Source organism: Diadema antillarum, unplaced genomic scaffold (assembly GCF_040938485.1).
Source record: "Diadema antillarum isolate AM-2024a unplaced genomic scaffold, OU_Dant_1.0 scf00000060, whole genome shotgun sequence".
NCBI lineage: Eukaryota > Metazoa > Echinodermata > Echinoidea > Diadematoida > Diadematidae > Diadema > Diadema antillarum.
The window spans coordinates 1,073,121-1,094,413 of NW_027270949.1; the positions used below are offsets into that span (position 1 = coordinate 1,073,121).

The following is a 21,293-nucleotide window of genomic DNA, read 5'->3' on the forward strand; positions in this document are numbered from 1 at the left end:
GATTGTAAGAAGTGGTTACGGAACAAGGAGAGATAGAAGAAAAAAGAGAATGATAATGAAATCAATTATATCAATGAGGGTTTGAGGCGACCATCTTTTTCTGAATTCATAATAATCTATTTCCCAGTTCTACTAAGCTTAATTCTCAAATGACACGGAGCTAAAGGGAACACCCTCTCCTTCCTTGAGTTGGGTCAAACTCATTTGTGGGGGGGGGGGGGGCAATCACTGCTTTGGCTGACAAAATCCCTGTCCTTTGAAACATTGCATGGGAAAAAGGGAACTATGGGTGAGATAAAGGCGATAGAGCTGATCAAGGGATACTTGACTTTCTTTGGAATTTGTTGGAATGTTTGATGTATCTTAAAATTATCTCATGCTAGGACATGTAAGATTTTGTAGAAATACATTGTACTATACAATTAAACAAATTACCAAACGCCATTATTGGACACATTATAACTTCTAACCACTTTTTCTTTTCAAACTATATGGATCACTGAACACTTCGAAACCTAGTTATACAACCCTCTCTTTATCCCCTCCAACAAATAATGTGGGCAAAAGAAAATACAATATCTGAGAGGTGTGCATTTCCTAACTCATATTTGTGCCTTGGGAGGATGTACTACGCATGAATCTAACTAAGTGATTGTTCAAACTTCAGGGTCATGTGCACATTCATTCAGCATACCACAGATAATGGGTTAAACGTAGGTTTCATAACTGCATGTTTATTCTAATGCATGTGAACAAATGTCAATTGTTTGAGAGGCAGTGTAATACAAATCAATGACTAAAAATGTAGCATCTCCCTAACTGTCAGATGATTTATTTTGGAAATGCAGGAACATCACTGAATCCAAAATGAAATTCTGTCTGTTCTTCATATTGCAGTTCATGGAATCTATCAATAGATTGATTTACAACATACATTGTAGTTTCATATCATACAATAAGTAAAGGTCTTCACATTATGGCTTGAAACATTCTAGCAAACTCTATTCCTTCCAAGACTAATTCATATTGATATGAAGTCTTGAATGAAAATAACACAATTGTAAACAAGTACAAGTATCCACAATCACATATCATAGAAATCTAAATTGCACTTTATGATGTTACAGCGATATTCCAATACAGTATCATGAAGTAATGGTGACATGACATCTGCTCCTGCAACAGTTGCTCCAGTCTCATTTTCCCTATGGACTTAGCGTTAGGGTTGTGATGGGGTTTAGGTTTAGTCTGATGTGAGCATTAGGATTAGGGTTAGGGTTATGTTTGTGGGTAGAATTTATGTTTGGCTTAGCGAGCAGATATTTCATGGGAGCAATTGTCGCAGGAGCAAATGTCATGGGACCTGAATTAACACTTTTAGTTTAAATACCTCTTGCTTGTTACAGAAATATGGGCAAATATCTCTGGTCTGGTGCCATATTTTGTTAGAACAAGCAGTGGGTAATGATTTTATCTTTTAGTGGTGACATCATCACGGAATACAGGAAATATCCAGGGATGGATATGGTGCATGTGCTTTAACATCAACAACAAAGCATTACATAAAAACAACAACAGACATAATATTATGACCTCATTCACAAAAATACAGAAAATACTCAGAGTGGATGATTGACCAATGAGATCACAGAAGATCACTACATGTACAAGATAAATTACATTCATGCCAGTACATTTACAACAGTTCTGACATAAAAGATTGTTTTGATAACATTTGGTTCCCAAATTTGTATATGTAATATTACAGTTAAAATTCGACATCATATCAACCCATTCAAGACTACGTGTATTTCCCAGTATAATCAGAGAGGCATCTATGGAAAGTGTATGCTGTAGCAAAATCAGCCTGTCCTTAGCTGGTTAAATTCACAAAATTCATGCAGCAAGATCAGATGTTGAGCATGGTACAAGGTCTATCAAAATCAGACATACACTAAATAATGAATGGGTAAAGTTTTACACATTTTTGCAGAATAAAAAAAGGTTGCAACCACACCAATATTTAGTTGAGGAGATGGCTGCTCTCAAATGGCAGCTTTCCCATTGGTTTGTGCAAAATATAAAAATAACTCACGAGGTCTTAACTCTTAATGTGCCAGACCCAAAACCCCTAGCATGCCAGACATTTTTACCCAACGCCAGAAAGTTTGCAAACTGGATTGACAATGTAATTCAAAACTGCCATATCTTTGAAACTATTGACTGAATTTGAATTGAGTTCGACACAACAAATATCAAGAAATAATTGGTCTCTCGTGTCATGCAGTCAGTTTGCTGTAATACAAGGTATCTATCTGAACCTGAAATATTGCAGAAATAATCGATATCATTAAAAAATTAATATAAATTTTTGTGTAGTGTGTAAAGAAAGAGTCAGTCATGATTTTTCTTCAATAGAACGCTTCCTTGACTCTGTGAGAAAGTTTCAGAGCTACATTTCCTCTTTCAAATGATAACAATTTTGTCTTCTAAAGTTGTATAATTCCAAGAATATTGGCAGTTCAATTTGTCTTTTCAATTTCTTTTTCTGCCTCGGTAGTTCATTCTCAACTCTGAGTCCTTTTGTCCCAGATCTTGTATTTGAAACTAAAGTAAATCCCGGGTCCTGGAAAAGTGTCTTTTGTCCACATGAGAAGGAAGCACCTACTAATCCTTCTTTTGTCTATGCAGACTGCAGGCAGGCGCACTCTATTGAAATTGGCCGGCCTTTGTTTACAGGTCTACTTTCCGTCCACTGTACATGTGCATAGACAAGAACAAAAGCGTGTTCTTCCTTTGTATATGCTAGCGTGGGGACGATTAGTGAAGTTCACCAAGACAAAAGGATGAAAGACTTGACTGACGAACGAAAGCTTGACCCTCTTTGAGGGACAAAATGAAAGCCTCTCCCGCAGGAGAGCGTCCAAGCAGAACAATGCGAGTGGAAATGCATAGACAACACGCGCAGATTCATTAGCATACACACGTGTGGTTTATCAATGAGAATTTTGATCTATACACAGCTCACAGAGGGTGCGCTCTCTGTGGATTTTCCCGACGCGGAAAAAATACATCTAGCTGAAAAAACATGTATTTACTCAAAATTTTCCTATGTAAGTATATTCATATTTTTAGTGGAAACGATGGCTATGCTAATCAGCTACCAGTACATATCAGTGCCAGTTTCTTGGTGTAACATGTTATGGTACCACAAGAACTTAAATGACCAATGTTTTTCTCGCTCTTCTTAGTCGCCGATCGGCGACCATGGCACGTCAGGACTAAGGTCGCCGTTCAGCAACCATGGCACGTTAAGAGTTAATATCATCATCTCATCTAAATTTGCATTCAGATACAAGTAACATTGCCACTGATATCGCTAATTTGTGGAAAATATGAAGCCTCAAAAAACAATAAGACAATGTTCATTTTTGCTGTGATTTTGATGGAACTTCTATTATTTTGTCTTTCCGTAATTTCACTGCATTTATCAAAGCCAGTTTGGCAATGATATGGAATTGGACTTTCAGGCCAATTCATAAGTACAAGCCAATAGATTCACAAATGGGAATGTGAAGTGAATTTCAGAGGGAACTTCTAGGGAGTAGAAGGAAAGAGAACTCTTTTACAAAATTGAAAGTCCCATTTTCATCACTCACTTGAAAATCATTATTATTATAAAATCACCCTTAAATCTGTCAAGTAGATGTAGATCATTGCTCAGTTTCTGTGTAATTGTTTACAAAATGAAACAATGTGTCATGCTTAGAATATGATTACTTTACTGTAAGTATTCTGAAAAGCTCTCTTGCCTCAAATTGCTACAATGAAAGGCTCAAGAATTAGTCGAGCACAAGAATATACCTGTCAGAGCACCAATCTATATGTACTCCAGCAGATACCCGAAGATGTTTTTTGTCACCAACATGATCTGCTTCCACTGCCAACAAAGGCGAGTTAAAATGCAACATCAAACCTGCACAAGCAAATACAAGTAATCACTTTGCATAGGCATCATCAGCAATATACTTGTATATCACCGAGTAGCAGGTGATTACCTACAAGTAGTCTCAATGCAGACTCACAAGCAGGTTCTTTTCTCTATTAAAGTCAGCCATTAACCTGTTGAGGACGAGTCCCAAGTATACTCTGGCATCAGTAGCATGTGTCCATGGTAAATGCGTGTTGTAGCAAAATCAGCCCGTCCTCAACGGGTTAAGACGTGCTTCACAATATCAGAAGAGCACATTAGTGTGCTCAAGAGTTACATTGTAGCTCTCTATCAATATTTCTGGCACTGGGTAAGCTCTGACGAAAACACCCTGTTTGATATGTCTGTACCATCGCTTCACTGGCTCCGCCTCTTGTTTGGATCAGTCTCATTCCAAGTTGATGGACTCTCATCTTCTCGCTTACCATCAAGGCTCTGATCTCAGGAGTTTAATGCCATCTCTTGGAGAATGGGACCAGAGAAAGGGGGATGAGTCCTCACTTCTTTCCCCCACCTCCCCTCTGCCCTGAGCCAGTCCTCTGCTGCTTCTCATGCTTGTTCTGTATGCTGGCTACAAGCTTCTCCTTCCAATCTTCCTCCTCCAGAGATTTAGCCCAGGCTGGGATGGCCGTGGTCGGTAAGGAGAACCCCGCCATGGCTGCCCGGATCTGCTCGTCGGTCGCCATCCTCTTCTTTCGCTGCTCCAGCGAGGCCTCCGTGTCGGTGTGCGAGACGAGGGAGGCAGTGTCCGGTACCGGGGGAGCAGTCGGCAGGAGCTTTGCAAGGTGTGTAGGAAGACTTGGTTCCAGGGTGTTGGAGCTGGTATTTGACACATCACTAGATGAGGAAGGATCCTCTGCAGGACTTCTTGGAGGGAAGTCATCTGAGCTTGCTTCATTCACCTCCTCACTGTCTTCATCACTGTCCATGCCTACATGCTGAAAAATTGATTACAGTATACGGCATCATACGATACATCCACTATATTCATGTTTAAATGAAATGCACATGTATGCAAAGGGTCCCTGAGATGAATTCTGGATGTTACATTATCACAGTGGAATAGAAAAAGCAATATTTAGATTTAAGTCTTCCAACTTACATTGTATCTCTATCATGAATTAGTTTGAAATATTCTCTTCCCAGTCACGCTGAAACTACAGAAATATTACCATGGTCAGATCTATTGAAATAACATAGCCATAAGTAATCAAAATTTTGACTTTGACCAGATGCACAGCAGACAGACGAAACTTTTTGTGTGTGTTTGAAAAAGGCTTTTATAGTAGAACATCTGTTAAATTGAACTACTGTATTTATAAAGAAAATAAACACCTTGACCCCTTATATATTTCACGTTTACACATTTAGTTGTGAACCTGTCATAGCCATTTGATTATGATATACTTAAAGTGAGAAGTAACAAAATGAGGTGTAGAAATGCAACTGCCACTACTATAGGTCATTGCGATACAAGTGATTCCTGGGATTATGTAATTGCCATCACTGTTTATCAATGATATCTGTTTAGGAGCTGACTGATACAGAAGGAATGGAAACAAAAGCAGAATTTGCACAGAGAAAATTAAATAGACTTATCAGGCTTGAGCTCTACAATGTACCTCAGGGTCTTGAGCCAAGAGCTGATATCCTCCATATCCAACATCAGCAGCATCACCATCGTCACTGTCATCTTCACTGCTGGGCATACCTGGAGGCAAGGAGAGATGGATGGATAGATAGATGGATAGATAGATAGACAGAGGAATGAAGGTGGAGAGAGTTCAATAATTGGTACTTTTTTGTACTAGATATTGAGGAAGATTTTTAATGGATAAAAGTACATTATTATAATCTTTTAACCCTTTGAAGACGAGTCCCGAGTATGCTCGGGCAAGTGTCTCTGGCAAATGTGTGTTGTAGCAAAATCAGCCTGTCCTCAGTGGGTTAAAGAATGTTGCAAACAACAACAACAACAAAAAAAAAGTTTCATAAACCACATCTCAAACTACCAATGGGATTAAAGGTGATGACAATGTGTATGTCCTTTAACATACAAATCAAAACTATAAATAGTATCAAAATTCATTATCCCTCCATCATTCATGGCACAGATGACGGTAAATGACCAGCAATGCAGTCTGCCATTGAGAGGATAAGTTTAAAGGGGCCCTGAAATCCAAATGCATGTTGATTTGTGTTGATTTATGATACCCTCAACATCACTTTTGCGGTGAAACGAATATCTAAAAACATTCCATTTATTTTTCTGTGATATTAATGTGACTAACAAAAGACATGGCGAGGGAACGTGCAAGTTATGCTGAGTCGAGGGGAAGGTGCATTCCAATGTCTTTTGTTAAACATTTCAGTACTTTAGCAATGATTGATAGATGAGGTCATCTGAGGAATATTGGTTTGGAAGGATTTTTTGTGGGCGTTCCCAAGTAATCTGAAGAAAAATAGAAGAAAAAATATCGTTAAAAACATATGGAGTTGTTTCTAGATATTCGTTTCACTGCAAAAGTGATGTTGAGGGTATCATAAATCAACACAAATCAACATGCATTTGGATTTCTGGATTTTTTGGATTTCATGACTACATGTACTAATTCTACTTTTCACCCAAATAAGGCATTTTACCCAACTAGCATAGTAGCAATTTCATATTTTGACATCTTTTTATCTCACTTTTAATGAAATTGCCTTCACTTTGACATTATAAAACACAGATTTTCAAATCCCCTTAGACCCCATTAGGGTTTAACGTTAGATCTAACGTTAAGGGTACGTTGTACACTCCCTTAGATTTTCATGGGATGGTTGATCAATTTAATATGCTTGTGTTATCAACAATAAATCAATATTTGTTCATTTCTCTCTGAGAATAATTGACTATCAGTTATGACAGACAAGATCAAGAGACGTTCGTAATCAGAGGTAAGGTAGGGTTGCCTTTTTTTTTTTTTTTTTTTTTTTTTTGCTACCTTACATTAAAGGGGAAGGCTAGTAACTGATCAGTGGGAATCAGTGGAAATGCTGAGAGATGATTGTTCCAATCCTTATGGGATTCATTCAAGAGTTCATTGTATATCTATTGTGGTGTGAAAATGATTTGCTTCAGAATGGTCTCATATTCAAGTAATGTGCAGTTTAATGCTTCCAGGTTAGCGTCCCTGGTCAGTGACGGAGCATTAATCTGCACATTACTTGAATATGAGACCGTTCTGAAGCAAATCATTTTCACACAACAATAGATATACAATGAACTCTTGAATGAATCCCACAAGGATTGGAACAATCATCTCCCAGCATTTCCACTGATTCCCACTGATCAGTTACTAGCCTTCCCCTTTAAACAGCATACATTTTGTATTTTGTTGTACTTGTTAACAATGAATGAATATAAACTTAAAACTGCTGTGACAAAAATTAAATGATAGAACCACCATAGGCCCTCTACTCCTTGGCTATACGAACGTTACTTAAAATTTTAATAGGCAGAGGAATTTTAAATCAAGTTGAATAAGGAAGAGGGAGGGTGGGCCGTGGGGTAGGGGACTGAGTGTTTACAGTATAAATACCTGCAGCAAACCCATGGGGTGGAGGCTCCAGATCATCACCATCCTCCCCCGCGGCTTTGGGGTTGTTTCCGGGCTCATTTGCCTTGGGGATGGGGCTCATTCTGAGCACTAGATGTTCTTCAAGTGGGGGATCAGCAAGGCAACTTGGCTGGGAGGGAAAGTGTGTAGCAGGGCATGGAAAGAAGAACGAAACGGTAAGAATGACAAACAAGAACCATACAACAACCAAGAATTCTGAATCTGAGTTCTGTAACATACATTCAATTCCTTGTCAGAGGAGGAAGCGTAGTTACAGAAGCTAACGCTAGCTGTCCGTTGCTTTAATTGCAAGCGGCCGAAGCCGGTCGTAGTACCGTAAAGGCGTAACAAGCACGGCGAAATACTAGGATCGATCGGACTGGTGGTGGTGAGTGGTTCGACATACATTGTACTGTACATTTGTACGTGCACATACTAGTACACTATGCAGACTACGTGCTATGCATGCACGAAGCAAGGCCACACAGCTCCAGACACTCATAAATGTATCTACCAAAGAGATAATCTCTTTGGTATCTACGGTGGAGCGCCACCCCGACCCCTAGCGCTTCGCCCCATAGTTTATCCTATGGATCACTTCCTCTGGTAGTATTGTGAACTGTTCATGTTAAAAATGCCTATCCCATCAACCTTGTGGATATACCCATCAGAGATTTTATCAGACCTCTGCGATTTCTTTTTTTCGAACATCTAACTGTTGATCTTGATTTTTCGTCATAGAACACTTTCTTTCCGGACTCATCTGAATAACGTTAGCGATTTATAAATAGGACTGACATTCTAGAGCCATCCTGCAATAAAGCAATTGAAGATTTCGACAGCGAAAGTATTTGTAGACTAAAGTGATATTCGATGATGTTACAATATTTTTTTTTCTCACAGACAGAATGCACAATTTCATAAACAGTAATTGACTTTAACCAGGATCTTAGGAAAAAAAAAAGCCTCTACTTGAACTGCTCTTCTTACGAGTGGGCGACATGTTATACTATGTAGGCCGATGTGTATTTGGGCCATTCTGTCTCTTGCACGAAATCGTAGGACGTAGTCTCCATTGAATTCGTCAAAGCCCTTTTCTCTTCGCCCACCCAGTGTCACGCTGATCACGAGTAGAACACTCCTCTGGATATTTTAATGAAAAGCTAAAGCCACTCGTTATCAAAGGTAATTAACCGGCAGTTAACCTCACGCTACTTCGCAGTAATATTTTGTTTTGGTTTTCTGAAGTATCTTAACTGATATAAATCACATTTTATTAAATTAAACATGTGTTAGCTGCAGTCACGCGGACACGTTCGTAGTCGATATTATTGTCCCACATACTGAAGATTGTGTAGAGATGTAAAATGAATAAAAAGATGAACTCGCCTCGGCCTCCGCGTGCCTCGTGCCTCGAGCTCGGAGCTGCTCTGGCTCTGGCGTCATCACAGCCCATGGAAACAATTTCAATCCTACGAATCACTTGGCTTTAAAAAGTTCAATGTCACTCTCCCTTTAAAGACAGTGATTGCCGTCATTTCACGAATTGCCGAAGTGACAGTTTTGTAAATGAAATATGCACATGGCATGGGTGAATGTCATGAATGTGGTGCATGGTTGGTGGTAAGATAAAAGTCCTAAAAAGAATGTTTGTAACCAGTGCTTAGGTTAAGAAGTTGTCAAGTTCAATGACAATGTAGGTAGGGCCTACTGTAGAAGTCTAAATTTCCCTTTTTTTTTGGGGGGGTTGGGCAATTGAATATGAACTTGAAGGAAGAAAAAATAGTGCATGCAAGATGCAACGTTGATTCATTTTGCTTAATTTTTCTTTTAAATGTCTGTATGAGTATGATTTTTAAAATGTTCCCGTAAAGAGATTGAAGTGATAGACAATCTACGTGTAGCTCTATATCAAAAGAAGACAAAACTGGAAACTCTATATTGACGTAATATTGTAGTCTAGTTCTGTATGAATTATGATATATATTATTATCTGAAATCATTCTTCATTCTATTTGACTGCAGATCCTTCAGTTTAACCATCTTGCGGTGCTCGACACAAAGTATAAACAAAGGAACTGTTAAGGAGCTGCACTCACAGGTAGAAGCCATGGCTGATGCTCGGGCAACACAGCAGATGCTTGGTGTCTCCACGGCAACAGAGAGTGGAGTTCCCCTGGAGCACATGGACTACAACTACATTGGAAAGTGCACCAATGTCAAGGAGCTGGAGAAAATCTTCAAAGCTCTCAAGTAAGTTACGATGGGTCGATGGGAATGCAAGATGCTACATTTTTTTTTTTTTTTTTTTTGTAACCACTTGCCCAATTTGGCAAGGAGATTTTTAAGTTCTTGTAGAACATGTAGTGCCTGAACATGAATTTTGCTTGCCGAAAAAGAAAGTCTAAAAATATGAGAAAATGATACTGAAATTCTCTCGTAAGTCAAGGATTTGATGAAATACAATGATTTATGTTGATTCCCACACTTAAACACATTGGGGTAACAAACTTGGCTCAATCAAGTGTTTGTGTTGCATTGCATTGTGGCTGTGAGTGCTGGAAAGTTGCTGAAATTGAATTGAAAAGTGTTGCACCAATCACTAAAACAGTCTTTATCTGTGAGCTTCTGCATAGTTGACTTCAATTCTTAGTTTGAAGGGTGGAAAAGTGAAAAAAAAAGTTGTAAGGTGAAAAGCAGCTAGTGTATGCTCAAGGTTTGGGAGAATTACGGAATGATGCTGAGCTTGGCAAGTTTATAGCAAGTACACACACCTGGGCGCATGAAGGGCTAGATGTGACAGTTCTCAATGTAACTAGGACTGGTTTGATTTCTTTCCATCATTGAACAGATCTGGAAAGGAAGGACACTACCCGGATCTTGTTGACTTCTGTGAGAAGAGACTGGCAGATATTGCTCCAAGCAGGTGAGATCTTCATTGTTTGTGGCTAGTAATTGAGATGTACAAATATTTTGCATTATGCACCTAATTCATAATTTGATTGGTTGAAATTGTGGGTGCAAATTCGACAATTGCCTGAACTGCGCACATCTTCATAGAATCAAAATGCCTTATGCCCAAACTGCCCTCTTTTTGAGATCTTGACTCCATGCTATAACCCTCGAAGCAAGCTCCTTAGGTCATAGCATGAAGTTGAGCTCCCGCAGGACAATGATATCTACAATGCCCTGAAAAGCAGGCCATATCTGTATAGTAATTCATAATACAGATCTATACAATGTATATACTCAATTTGTACATAAAGTTTGGCATGCCATTCATTCAAAACCATACTTTAATTCTGAACATTGTGCTGATACAGTTGTTTTTCTTTTTGTCCTTTTATTGATTTATTCTTTGATTAATTTATACTCAGGAACATCTGTTTGCATCAAAATAAGCTTTAGCAGTAACTTCATGATATGTTATCCTCCTGTAGGGTATAGAGAATGTCATTGATACTGCATAGATGTATTTTTTAACAATGGTAATAGTTGCATATTGCAAGATCCCTTGCCATCAATGGAATTTAAAAAAAAAAGTGAAGTTCATCCTACTTTCCTAGACCAGTATAAAAGTTAACTAATAAAGACGCAAAGTTAAAGACTATTGTCATTACATCTTGCTGTTGATTATCAACTGGCTCAAGTTCAGTTATCCATAGTGTGGGAATTTTTTGTGTGTTATCTTTTGTAATCCATTCCAGTATCTTCACCTAATTAGTATTCTTTAATGTATAACTTGCAGTTTAGTAGTGTTGGCTTCTCAAGCACTGATGTAACTTTGCTTCTCATGCAAAGGCTGTACCTGCTAGAATAATGTGAGCAGTTTTGAACCTTAAGCAAGGTTCACACGGGTCATGGAAAACCTGGAAAATCATGGAATTTGGCCTAGTCTTTTTCCAGGCCTTGAAAGTCATGATAAAGTGATATTTTCATCAAAAGGTCATGGAAAGTCATGGAATAGCAAAAATTATGGAAGTTTATCTGTTGTTTGTGTGAGATGTGTATGTCGCTTTGATGAGATCAAATTTTCAGTTTAATGTGTTAAAAAAAGAATTGTGTAGAAATCATGGAAAGGTCATGGAATTCTGGTTAAAATGGTCAGCTGGACATGGAATTTAATTCATGAAAAAGAGTATGAACCCTGTTAAGTGACACGGAGGTATAGATATTAACTAATCAATTCTTTTTTTTTCTCTTTCTTTTTAAATTCAGCAAGTCACTACGGAAGGAAAACCGTCCTGCCACAGAGTACGACGTAGGCAAAGAAGAGTGGACAAAGGTGGCTACTGATGTGAAGGTAGAGAGTTGCTTCTTGCTTCTGACTCACCGAATATTCCAGATTATTTGTTTGCATGTTACTTGTCACCCATCAATGATAAAATTGCTAAATTTTTAAGCAGAGAATACTGCCAAATAATGCATTAGTTACTAAGAAATATACATTTTCAAAGTTTGAAGATTTGTATGTATCTGAACTCTCGTTTGTCCAGATAGTATTTCAATGATACCTATTAGTGGAAAAGCGAGCAAAGAAAAATGGGATGCTGTCGAGATGATGAATACCAACGATACCTAATCTATTATGTCCTGCATACATGCCATGATCATAATTTAGAAGCAATTGTTCTCACAATTTAATTTACCTGTTAACTGCCTTTTATCATTTCTGGTACGTTTTTATAAGAATGCATTGAGACGAATTGGAAAGCATGGTCTAGAGAGATTTCTGTCTAACAAAATCAGAAAATTGAAGTTCAGTGACCCTATCAAATAACATCGGATGTATAACATTATTTTGTGGATTCTGTTTGAGAAAACCATGAGAAAGATATTTATTACTTGATAAATACTTAAAACTTGTTTGTAAAATGATACTCTGCATATATATGGTATACATGTTGGTGCTAACAAGATTTCTTACTGAATTTCTTGAGATCCATCTGTAAATATCATTTCATGAATTTACAATTGTATACTGTGTCAGAATTTGTTAATTTAATACTAATTCACATGATTCATGAAATTGTTTGATGATGGCAGTATAACCATCTCTCTTATTGGACAACCTGAAATGTCAATCTAGAGAAATTGTTGCTGAGAAATCAATGAACTGATATCAAAAGCCAATATTGTGAGAACATGCGCATTCTTCCTACATATGTCTCTTCTTCTTTGATATTTCAAGATCAGCTTACAGCAAACATGAAATCATGGTTGTAGCCAGAATTTTGTGCTACTCTTGCCAAAAAGGGTACTGCAAGTAAGAAGGTTTAATGCATGCACAGTGTGTTCTTGTCATATGAGATGCTTGCAGTTCAAATATTGTTTCTTCATTTAAATTGAATTTTAATTGTAGGAATGGACAAATGAGATTGCCACAAAGGATGAAGAGATTAAATCGGCATCGAGCGGAAAAGATGGAGGAGATATTCCTCCTGTTCGCAACCGAGGCACCATCAACACGTCAGGGAAGAAGGTAACTTGTTGAGTAAAATGAATTCATTGAGAATGTGAATACATTTCCGTCATTTGGCACAGAAGTTACGATGAAAAAATTTCCCATGCAACTGTCCAAAAACTTTTAGCCACCACTGATATAAATTTCTTTAACTCTTTATGTGCCATGTTCACACGCCCGACTTGGTCAGATCAATAAATCTCTAAATGCCACAAGTACATTGAGAGCTTCCCTTGCAATTCCATTCCTCACACGGAGTTAACTTGCATTGCATGATGTTTGAATAGTGGTTTTCACAGGAGCCTTCCAAGTAAATTCTAATTTTCTGTCACAGTTGTGCACATGTTTGCAAAAGTCATGCCTCCAAGACCTGCACAAAACTGTAAAACAAGGAATGTTTCCATGCATTTTCATTTCGCGAATTTCGCGAGAGCTGAGTTTCGCGAAATTAAGATGCACGCTAAAGAGGCTGATCTTGTCTACACTATATACATTGAATGTTAGAGGCAACTCACAAAAATTCAATGCCGCCAGTATGGCCGTCGGCTCCCATTCGCAAAAGTTTCATGCTGCGAAAATATTGTGTTTTACAGTAATGCAGCTACTAACCGTTTGCAAGAAATATGATTAGCTTATTGTCATAAGACCCACATGACAACAAAGAGGTCCCCCTTGACATTTCGTGCAATATGTTACCATCACAAAATGCTGTCGCTGCAGTGTTTCTAGACTTTTCTTTGACACCAAATTTGTGACATCAGAGCATGCTGTCTTGAAGTTAAACGTAAATATACATGAACAGGATGTACAAAATAGAATTGCTCAAAATTTGAATTCATGTACACTTTTATTGCAAATTCTTCTTTCAGTCTGTCAAATTTCATAAAAGGGTGGTTATTTTTTTTTTTGCTTTTATTGATTACAATTGATTGATAATGTATTTTCATGCTCAGAACAGTGTCGCCAACAATTTTCACCGAAAAAGCAATAGGAAACAAAAAGTTGAAAGTCAACGAAATACATAAGGAATTACAGACAATACAATACTAAGGAATTTTGTGATGTCACAATTTTTTTTTTACATACGTTTGCTATTAAAGGACACTAGAGAGAATGTACACGATAGATATGCCTTTTTTGAGCTTTATACAGTGTTTTATGAAATAGCAAATGGTCTGATTTCATACATTGATTTCATACATTATGCTGAGATTAGCTTGAATTATTTCTTTTAAATCAATAATTACAAAGTGACACACAGGAATTGTTAGAGAAGCTGTCTATAGCGGCCACCTGTCTATGAAGGCCAATCTTCATCCCCCTTGGATGGCCACGTCCAATCAAGGAATGATACCCTTGACTCTTTACCACTCTTTGAGTTGATACGACTCATTATCCAGCCCAACTGATTTCTCGTCGATCTAGAACTCATCGGACAAAAATGATTGGGGAAAGCCGTCTTCAGAGCGCATCCGAGGCTCTGACTACCGGAGCTGGGACAAATATGACGTTGACGCTGAGGTGGAAAAGATGGACAAGAACGTTAAGGAGGAAAGTCTGAAGAAGGCGGCAGAGAGGCTTGCCAAGGCACAGTCAACCAGCTTGAAGGATGCCATCAACACTGAAGGTAGGGTCACTATGATTTTATGATGAGTTGACAGTTACTTAACGTCGCTGGGGTGACAAGACCTTGTATCTGCAATTTTGGTGAAAATGACTTTTTTGGATTAATAGTCAAATAATGGGTTAAGTGATGTCCTGTCCAAATCCCAACTGTCTTTAATACCCCCAAAATGAAGCCACCACAGCATGTCCAAGGAAAGGCTATCCCATTCGCCACAGTGCTTTGGCCGCCATGTTTTTTGGCTCTCCTGTACATTTGACATTTGGTAGATACGAGGTCTTGTCGCCTCAGCAACGTTATGCTTTTTAATAGGAGAATTTTGTTGTGGTAATTGATGTTGATTGTTGAATGTTTGAAAGTAGATATTATATGCCGTATAATGTGCCAAATCGTGACTGAAGTTATGTGTACATTGTACATACTGCTGTTTGGAATGCCATACTGTCACGCTACTGTACGTTTTCAGTGGTGCTTGGAAGCACAACAAGAATTGATCAGTAGCTGTATGCTATTTTCCTGTAACATTCCATATGGGCAGAACCTAATTGCATGTTTTCATTGCTATATATTGTACTACGTGTATTGCTGTTCTGGTGACAGAACCTCATTGGATCTTAAAAAATGACAAATGCTCTGGAGAGTGAAAAAAACATGGCAGCCAAAGCACTATAGCAAATGGGATCACCTTTCCTTTGACATGCCATGGTGGCTTCATGTTATAGTTGTTGTTTTCAGTATTTAAAGACAGACTTTTATCTTTGTAAACATGTGCAATTCAGCCACTGGCTGCGATACATGATTGAATTAAACCTTTATTGGAGCATGGCTTTGGACAGGACATCACATAACCCTGAAAGGCTGAGGGGGGGGGGGGGGGGGGGGGGATCACCCGGATGGAATCCCCCCCCCCCCCCAATGTTTCTAGCATTAATTCTGCAATGCAAAAAGGCCTTGTAATGAGGATTCTTAACTTTTTTATGTTCAAGTCTCGCACAACTTTTGAGACCAAATTTGCAACATCTACTTGTAAGTTGTTAAGAAGTCCTGCACGTTTTTGTAACTGCATGCCACTCCGAAACGGGCACAGTTTTGTGATTTTGTGTACATTTTCTATGGAAAACAGTGCTCTGTCATGAAACTCATAAAAACATGACTATTTTTGCTATTAATCACTTTGATTAATGTTATGCCAATTATGGTAGGAGAGTGGTCAGTGACAATTTCCATTGAAAAAACAAAACAAAACAAAGGAAAACAAAAGTTGATAAGACAGAGAAATACTGTACAGAACAAACTCCAAAACGATAAAATACGTATAAGACTTTTGGAAGTTTCTACGATGTACAATTGTTTAATATGTTTAAACAGATGTGTAAACCCAAAAAAGTAGACTCTCAGTGCTTTTAATTAGTGTTTACAGGCCAAAATAAGATGTTGGACTTAATTTGCATGATCAATTAATCAGAATTAGAAATTGATCTTGTAGAATATACAACACGCTTGTTAAATTTTATCGCAATCACACTACCGGTGGTGGAGGTTTTTTTTTTTTTGGGGGGGGGGGGGCAATGTCCACCCCCTCCAGATTCAACATAGCCAAAAACACCCTGCCTGATTAGGGTTTTAACCAGTAATCTTAATTAATCCAAAAATGTTATTTTCTTCAAATTTGAGGTACGAGGTCTTAACACCCCAGCGACTGTATGATACAAAGCTTAGACAATGTTGCACAGCACCAAAGAGCTCTTTTGGGGCAAGGTTATCTGGATAACTGGAAAGGCTCACTATTTATTCCTTTGTGTTTGCGCAAAGGATCAGGGTCATGACATTTTGTGTATTACATGTATGTGCCTGTGTGAGGGGGTGTGTTTACTATTAAATTGTGTGTATACATTGCATGTGTATGGGTGTGTGTGTTCATAGTCCATGGGAGGTTTAGTGTACACAAGTTTGGGGAATTTTGTGGGGATTCCCCAGAGCTGGTGAATTGCGCCAAAGGATGTATTAACTATTTGGCTCTGTAGACTTACAGGTTGTTGTCATTACTCACACGTAGTGCCTGCTTCTTCATATTGGGTTGGTTAGATCATTGGAAGGCTTGGATTTTAGCAGTGCTGGTGTATGAGAGGTTGCTTTGCAGGTGAGGTATCATGTTAGGTAAGCCTTTGTATCGTACAATGGTAAAAAGTAATACTAAGAATGAGAAGGGTTTGGTCAGCAGTTCTTTGTGTACTCATTTTAATTGTGTTATATTGTTAACATGCTTTAACTCATTGTGCAACAACACTCTCTATAGCCTGAGAGCATTGCATGTCCAAGTACAATGTACATGTATACATGTGTATATGTTGATGAAATAATTTTTTACCTGTTGAGTATTGTTTAATTACCTACAGGGTAATTACCTGGTAATTGAATTTCACTGAATTCTTTATCCTGTTCACTATTTGATGATGCAAAGATTGTATTCCGATCAGCTGATGTGTAATTCTTTCATTTGTATTGTTCTTTTTTTTTTGTCAGGAAAAGTATTTGCATAGCAAGTGAAAACAGTTCTTAATCTATTGAACAGGGTTCGAAATTGGCGATGGTCCGCTGGCCATTGGCCACCCAAAATCACATCGGACTAGCTAAAAATCATAAAATTCTGAAGTTACTGGTCCGTCTGGCTTGCCAAAATATTGCTTCAGTGTTAAAATTGATTCTAAGTAGTCCACCTGGCTAGTTTAAAAAAAAGTTAAGTGCGACCCCTGTTGAACTGTAACACTGAATTAAGATTGATTGAACTTAAAACATGAGAACTTTTCAAAGTGGGCTCTCTGTAGAATAATCCTCATGCTTGAATAAATGCATGTAAAAGTGGCACATTACAAATAAGATATTCTACTAAAACCTGCCAAACTTTCTTGTAAATTGCAGCCTTTGGCACTTCTGTCATTAAATGTATCTGTACCCATCAATGATTCAGGTGAAATTTTGAACGTCAAATGTTTAAGCAATCATGCAATACTCTCCTCTGTAAGATTTTTTTTTTTTTTTTCCACACAAAGACTTGACTTGTTCCCTGCAAAGTATTGTACGCCGTTAATTCCAAGAGAGTCAAATTTTTGCACACATCGATTTTTTAGCAACAAATCAAGAATATGTAATGTCATAAGATTTGTCAGTCAAAACATAATGATAAAGGGGCCACAGAACCATATTTTCTTTTCTTTTTTTTTTTAATGGGGGGGGGGGGGTGTTGGGGAATACAATTGACAATGTTGACCTCTGACCTCCCCCATCCGCAGCCCCCTCCCCACCCTGAAAAACATTCTGCGGCCCCAGTGATGTAGGCCTACAGAGCTGCTAGTGCCAAGTCTTTTTATAAGTCTACAGAAAATTCTCTGATAATCTAACATCTCTTCCAGCCTTGACTGGAGAATTTAAAAGCTTTCCTGATTAAGAAATTATTTCCACCAATTTAGATGCATGTAAACACATAGTTATCTACCTGATTCTTTGCCCTTTGAAACCACCTGTAGTTTGATGTGTAAATGTTTACAGCTGTGTATGAATAGTCCTACAATGTAATAATGTACTCTATCGATGTGGTATTCCTACTCATGAGTCAAACCCTTAGATGCCTTCTGGTCCTGAAGTTGAGTTTGGGGGTTATTCATGTACTACATGTATGTGTGTTGGGTGTCTGAAGTAGAGGCAAGTTTACACCAAGGAAAAAAATCACATTGTCGAACAAGAAGCAAAATTTTAGTACTCATTTTATCATCCAAGAGTCAGAAGGTTGACATTTTGTTGTCATCTCTCAGGTATGACTGACAGGGAGAGGGAATTGGCGGCTAACCGGGAAAAGGACAAGGGTAATGAGGTGAGATGTTGCTCATTATTCCAGTCACGGGCTTCTTCAGGACTCCAAATTTCAAAGCTTTAGTATGTTTTGCTGTGTCCAATTTTGATTTCCTTTTTCTGAAAAAAAGAAGAAGAAAAAAAAATTGTTTCATAAGGATGTCAGTTTTCAGGCAAAAGCCTGAATTCAGACCCTAGTACAACGTAGTATCAAAGTTCAGGCACTTTAGTGTTCAAAAAGTAGCCTCATGTACATGTAGTATGCATTTCAGGCCCTCCTTTTCATGCTAAAACTTGAATCCCTGATTATTCTCAAGCTGTAAGAATCATAATGTTCATTTCTGAAGATGCAACACTTAGTACGAGTCACAAATGAATTGTCCTAGGGGCAGATTTTCCATAGGTGAATGAAATGATGGATGTCGTTCCTGACTTGCTGCACCTGAAGCATGGCTGCAGGATTCAGGTTATAATTTGTATCCAGAAGAGGATCTGATTACGTAATCATATGTTTCTGAACACAATTGGAAACTATTAAAGGGAAACACTTTCAAGCTTATACTACATGATTGTATTGTCGTCATTTTCAGTGGTAATTTCAGGCATGAGATACTGTTTGAAGGTAGGTTCATTCGAAGTAAATAGTAGGAATAATTTACAATGTAGCTTCTCCTGTTCATTGCTATCATATTACACTCTGATTTAAATGTACCAAGGAAAGATTTGTAAAAGTAGACAAAGGAAATTGATAAACAGGGTCTCCCACCCCACGTAATTCCAAATAAAGTGAGTTACAATTCCTCAAATAGCTGGCAAGAATGGTGCTGTTATACAAGTACCACTTCCTATCATCTTTTTTATTGATTATGAGATGTTGAATTTGGGATGTGTAGGGAGGGAAGAAGGAAAAAATAAAAAAAGAGAGCATTATTTTGGTTACACCTGCCACCATCTGGTTTTTCAGGCATTCCGTGCCGGCGACTACCCCGAGGCCATTCGCTACTACACGAGGAGTCTCTCTGTTGTGCAGTCAGCGCCTGCATTCAATAACAGATCTTTGGCAAGTAAGTAAAAATTTCTGGCGAAAGTGTTGAAAACTGAATATTCATGGTTATGGTTGTCGTTGCTTGAAGTATTTCAAAATGCCACAAAAGTGGGTATGATTATTGATTATCATTATCGTTATTAGTTTGACAATATGCTGCATTGTTTTAAAAAGTGGAAGGATTTGAATGAAACATGAATGCATTGTCAACTACATGACAAGACTATGATATTTTTGTGAATGTATGATTAAAAAAAAATCACATTAATAAAGAATTTCAGCTCTTTCCTTGCTTTCCTAGAGTATTTGAAATGTGTGAAGGACTTGTTTAGTTTCAATAAAAATTTTTGCTTTTGCACATATAATTGAATATAAACTAGACACGTGTGTGTGTGTGTGTGTGTGTGTGTGTGTGTGTCTGTCTGTTTGTCTGTTTATATGTCTTTGTAGGAATGCATCCATGTGATTATCTTTCTAGTTAAAAGATAATGAATTTGCATTTCCTATGTTTATCAGGGATAAAACTTGGTGAATATGAAGGTGCTACTGAGGATTGCACTGAAGTGCTGGATTTGGAACCATCAAATATTAAAGGTATGATAATACAAAATATTTAAGGCTTTCTTTTATTGCTTTTCTATTGCTTAATGTCCACCTCAGTCACATTCTGTCTGTGCATTTCACTAATTACATGTATATGTAATTTTCTGCAAAGCCTGTATACAATTTTCATTTATTGTGCTGTTAATGCTACTAGTATGACATTTGGTTTGTGGGTTTTGGTGAGGATATTCCCATAGTAGAGGAATTGATTTCATAAATTAGGCAAAGAGGATATCAAGTAGGCACCTATTTGTAATAAGTCAATGATTGTTGTAAGCATTACTTACAGTTTATTTGGAAAAACGGTTTGCATTGCATATAAATGAATATATAATCATATTGGAAACATGATTCATAACAGCTGCAGAAATGCCTTTCTGCACAGAAAATTGCCTTCCAAAGCAGAATTATGATGACTTTGCCTTCCTGCCTTCCTGGAAAAGGAGACAGATAAAGAGATAGGCAGTTATATGTGACGATAGATTGAAAAACATAAGAAAACAAAGAGAGTATATCTTTGCACCATCTGAGTTGTGACACAAGTCAACCACCCCCAGGTATCGTGATATCATAAGGCTGAAAACAATGGGATGTGGTTTGCTTACTCAGCAGTACATTGTATGTCAGGATGTCAATAAAGGATGTATGCTTCTGAGCCTTAGAAATGACTGCAAGTGATTGCCAGAGTTCTGTGGGCTTGTTGCCAAATCCGTACACCACAGGCACCCATGCTACAGGTTCATCTGTAGTACTGTACAAGTGTCACTGGCTCCTTAATGCCCTGTAATCTGCATGTAACAGTGGTATTAGATTTCAGAATGTTACTTATTGCGCAAGATACACGTGTAGGGAATCCCTATTTTGAAATCATACATTTAATCTCCCATGCAGCAGGTTTATCTGTAACTCCCCACAAGCAAAGACTGTCTAATGCATTGTTATCTGCATGTAACAGTGTTGAATGATTTCTTTCAATGTTAAATTATTTTATAGTGCACGGTGGAGAATCCCTATATATTGAAATAATACAGTCTCCCATGCAGCAGGTTTATAAGTAGTATGTACATGTACAAGCAAAGGTTCTTTAAAGACAAAATGGAGTTCCTGTTGAGATGCAT

General features: G+C 37.9%; 2 protein-coding genes across 2 annotated transcripts in view; one reads left to right on the plus strand and one right to left on the minus strand.

Moving 5' to 3' along the window:
* Window positions 1–4,216: 4,216 nt before the first annotated feature.
* Window positions 4,217–7,719, minus strand: LOC139716067 (uncharacterized). The gene is made up of 3 exons (XM_071627620.1): window positions 7,576–7,719; window positions 5,614–5,702; window positions 4,217–4,929 (listed from the first exon to the last, which is right to left on the minus strand). Exons 1-3 carry the CDS (start codon window positions 7,673–7,675, stop codon window positions 4,489–4,491), a joined length of 630 nt encoding a protein of 209 aa, XP_071483721.1. The 5' UTR covers window positions 7,676–7,719; the 3' UTR covers window positions 4,217–4,488.
* Window positions 7,720–9,703: 1,984 nt separating this feature from the next.
* LOC139716013 (sperm-associated antigen 1-like) overlaps window positions 9,704–21,293 on the plus strand; it is a 31,896-nt gene continuing 20,306 nt past the window's right edge. The window contains exons 1-8 of the mRNA XM_071627571.1: window positions 9,704–9,846; window positions 10,445–10,519; window positions 11,812–11,896; window positions 12,956–13,075; window positions 14,483–14,684; window positions 18,491–18,549; window positions 19,492–19,591; window positions 20,089–20,166. Coding sequence (XP_071483672.1) covers window positions 9,704–9,846; window positions 10,445–10,519; window positions 11,812–11,896; window positions 12,956–13,075; window positions 14,483–14,684; window positions 18,491–18,549; window positions 19,492–19,591; window positions 20,089–20,166 — 862 coding nt within the window. The remainder of the gene's footprint in view (window positions 9,847–10,444; window positions 10,520–11,811; window positions 11,897–12,955; window positions 13,076–14,482; window positions 14,685–18,490; window positions 18,550–19,491; window positions 19,592–20,088; window positions 20,167–21,293) is intronic.

Excerpts from the sequence above, each read along its gene's own strand:
- LOC139716067 (XM_071627620.1), bottom strand. The coding sequence starts at position 7,675 with ATGAGCCCCATCCCCAAGGCAAATGAGCCCGGAAACAACCCCAAAGCC. Across the intron at positions 5,703-7,575 it reads ACCCCATGGGTTTGCTGCAG|GTATGCCCAGCAGTGAAGAT; the intron begins GTATTTATACTG and ends CCTTGCCTCCAG. Across the intron at positions 4,930-5,613 it reads TCTTGGCTCAAGACCCTGAG|CATGTAGGCATGGACAGTGA; the intron begins GTACATTGTAGA and ends TCAATTTTTCAG.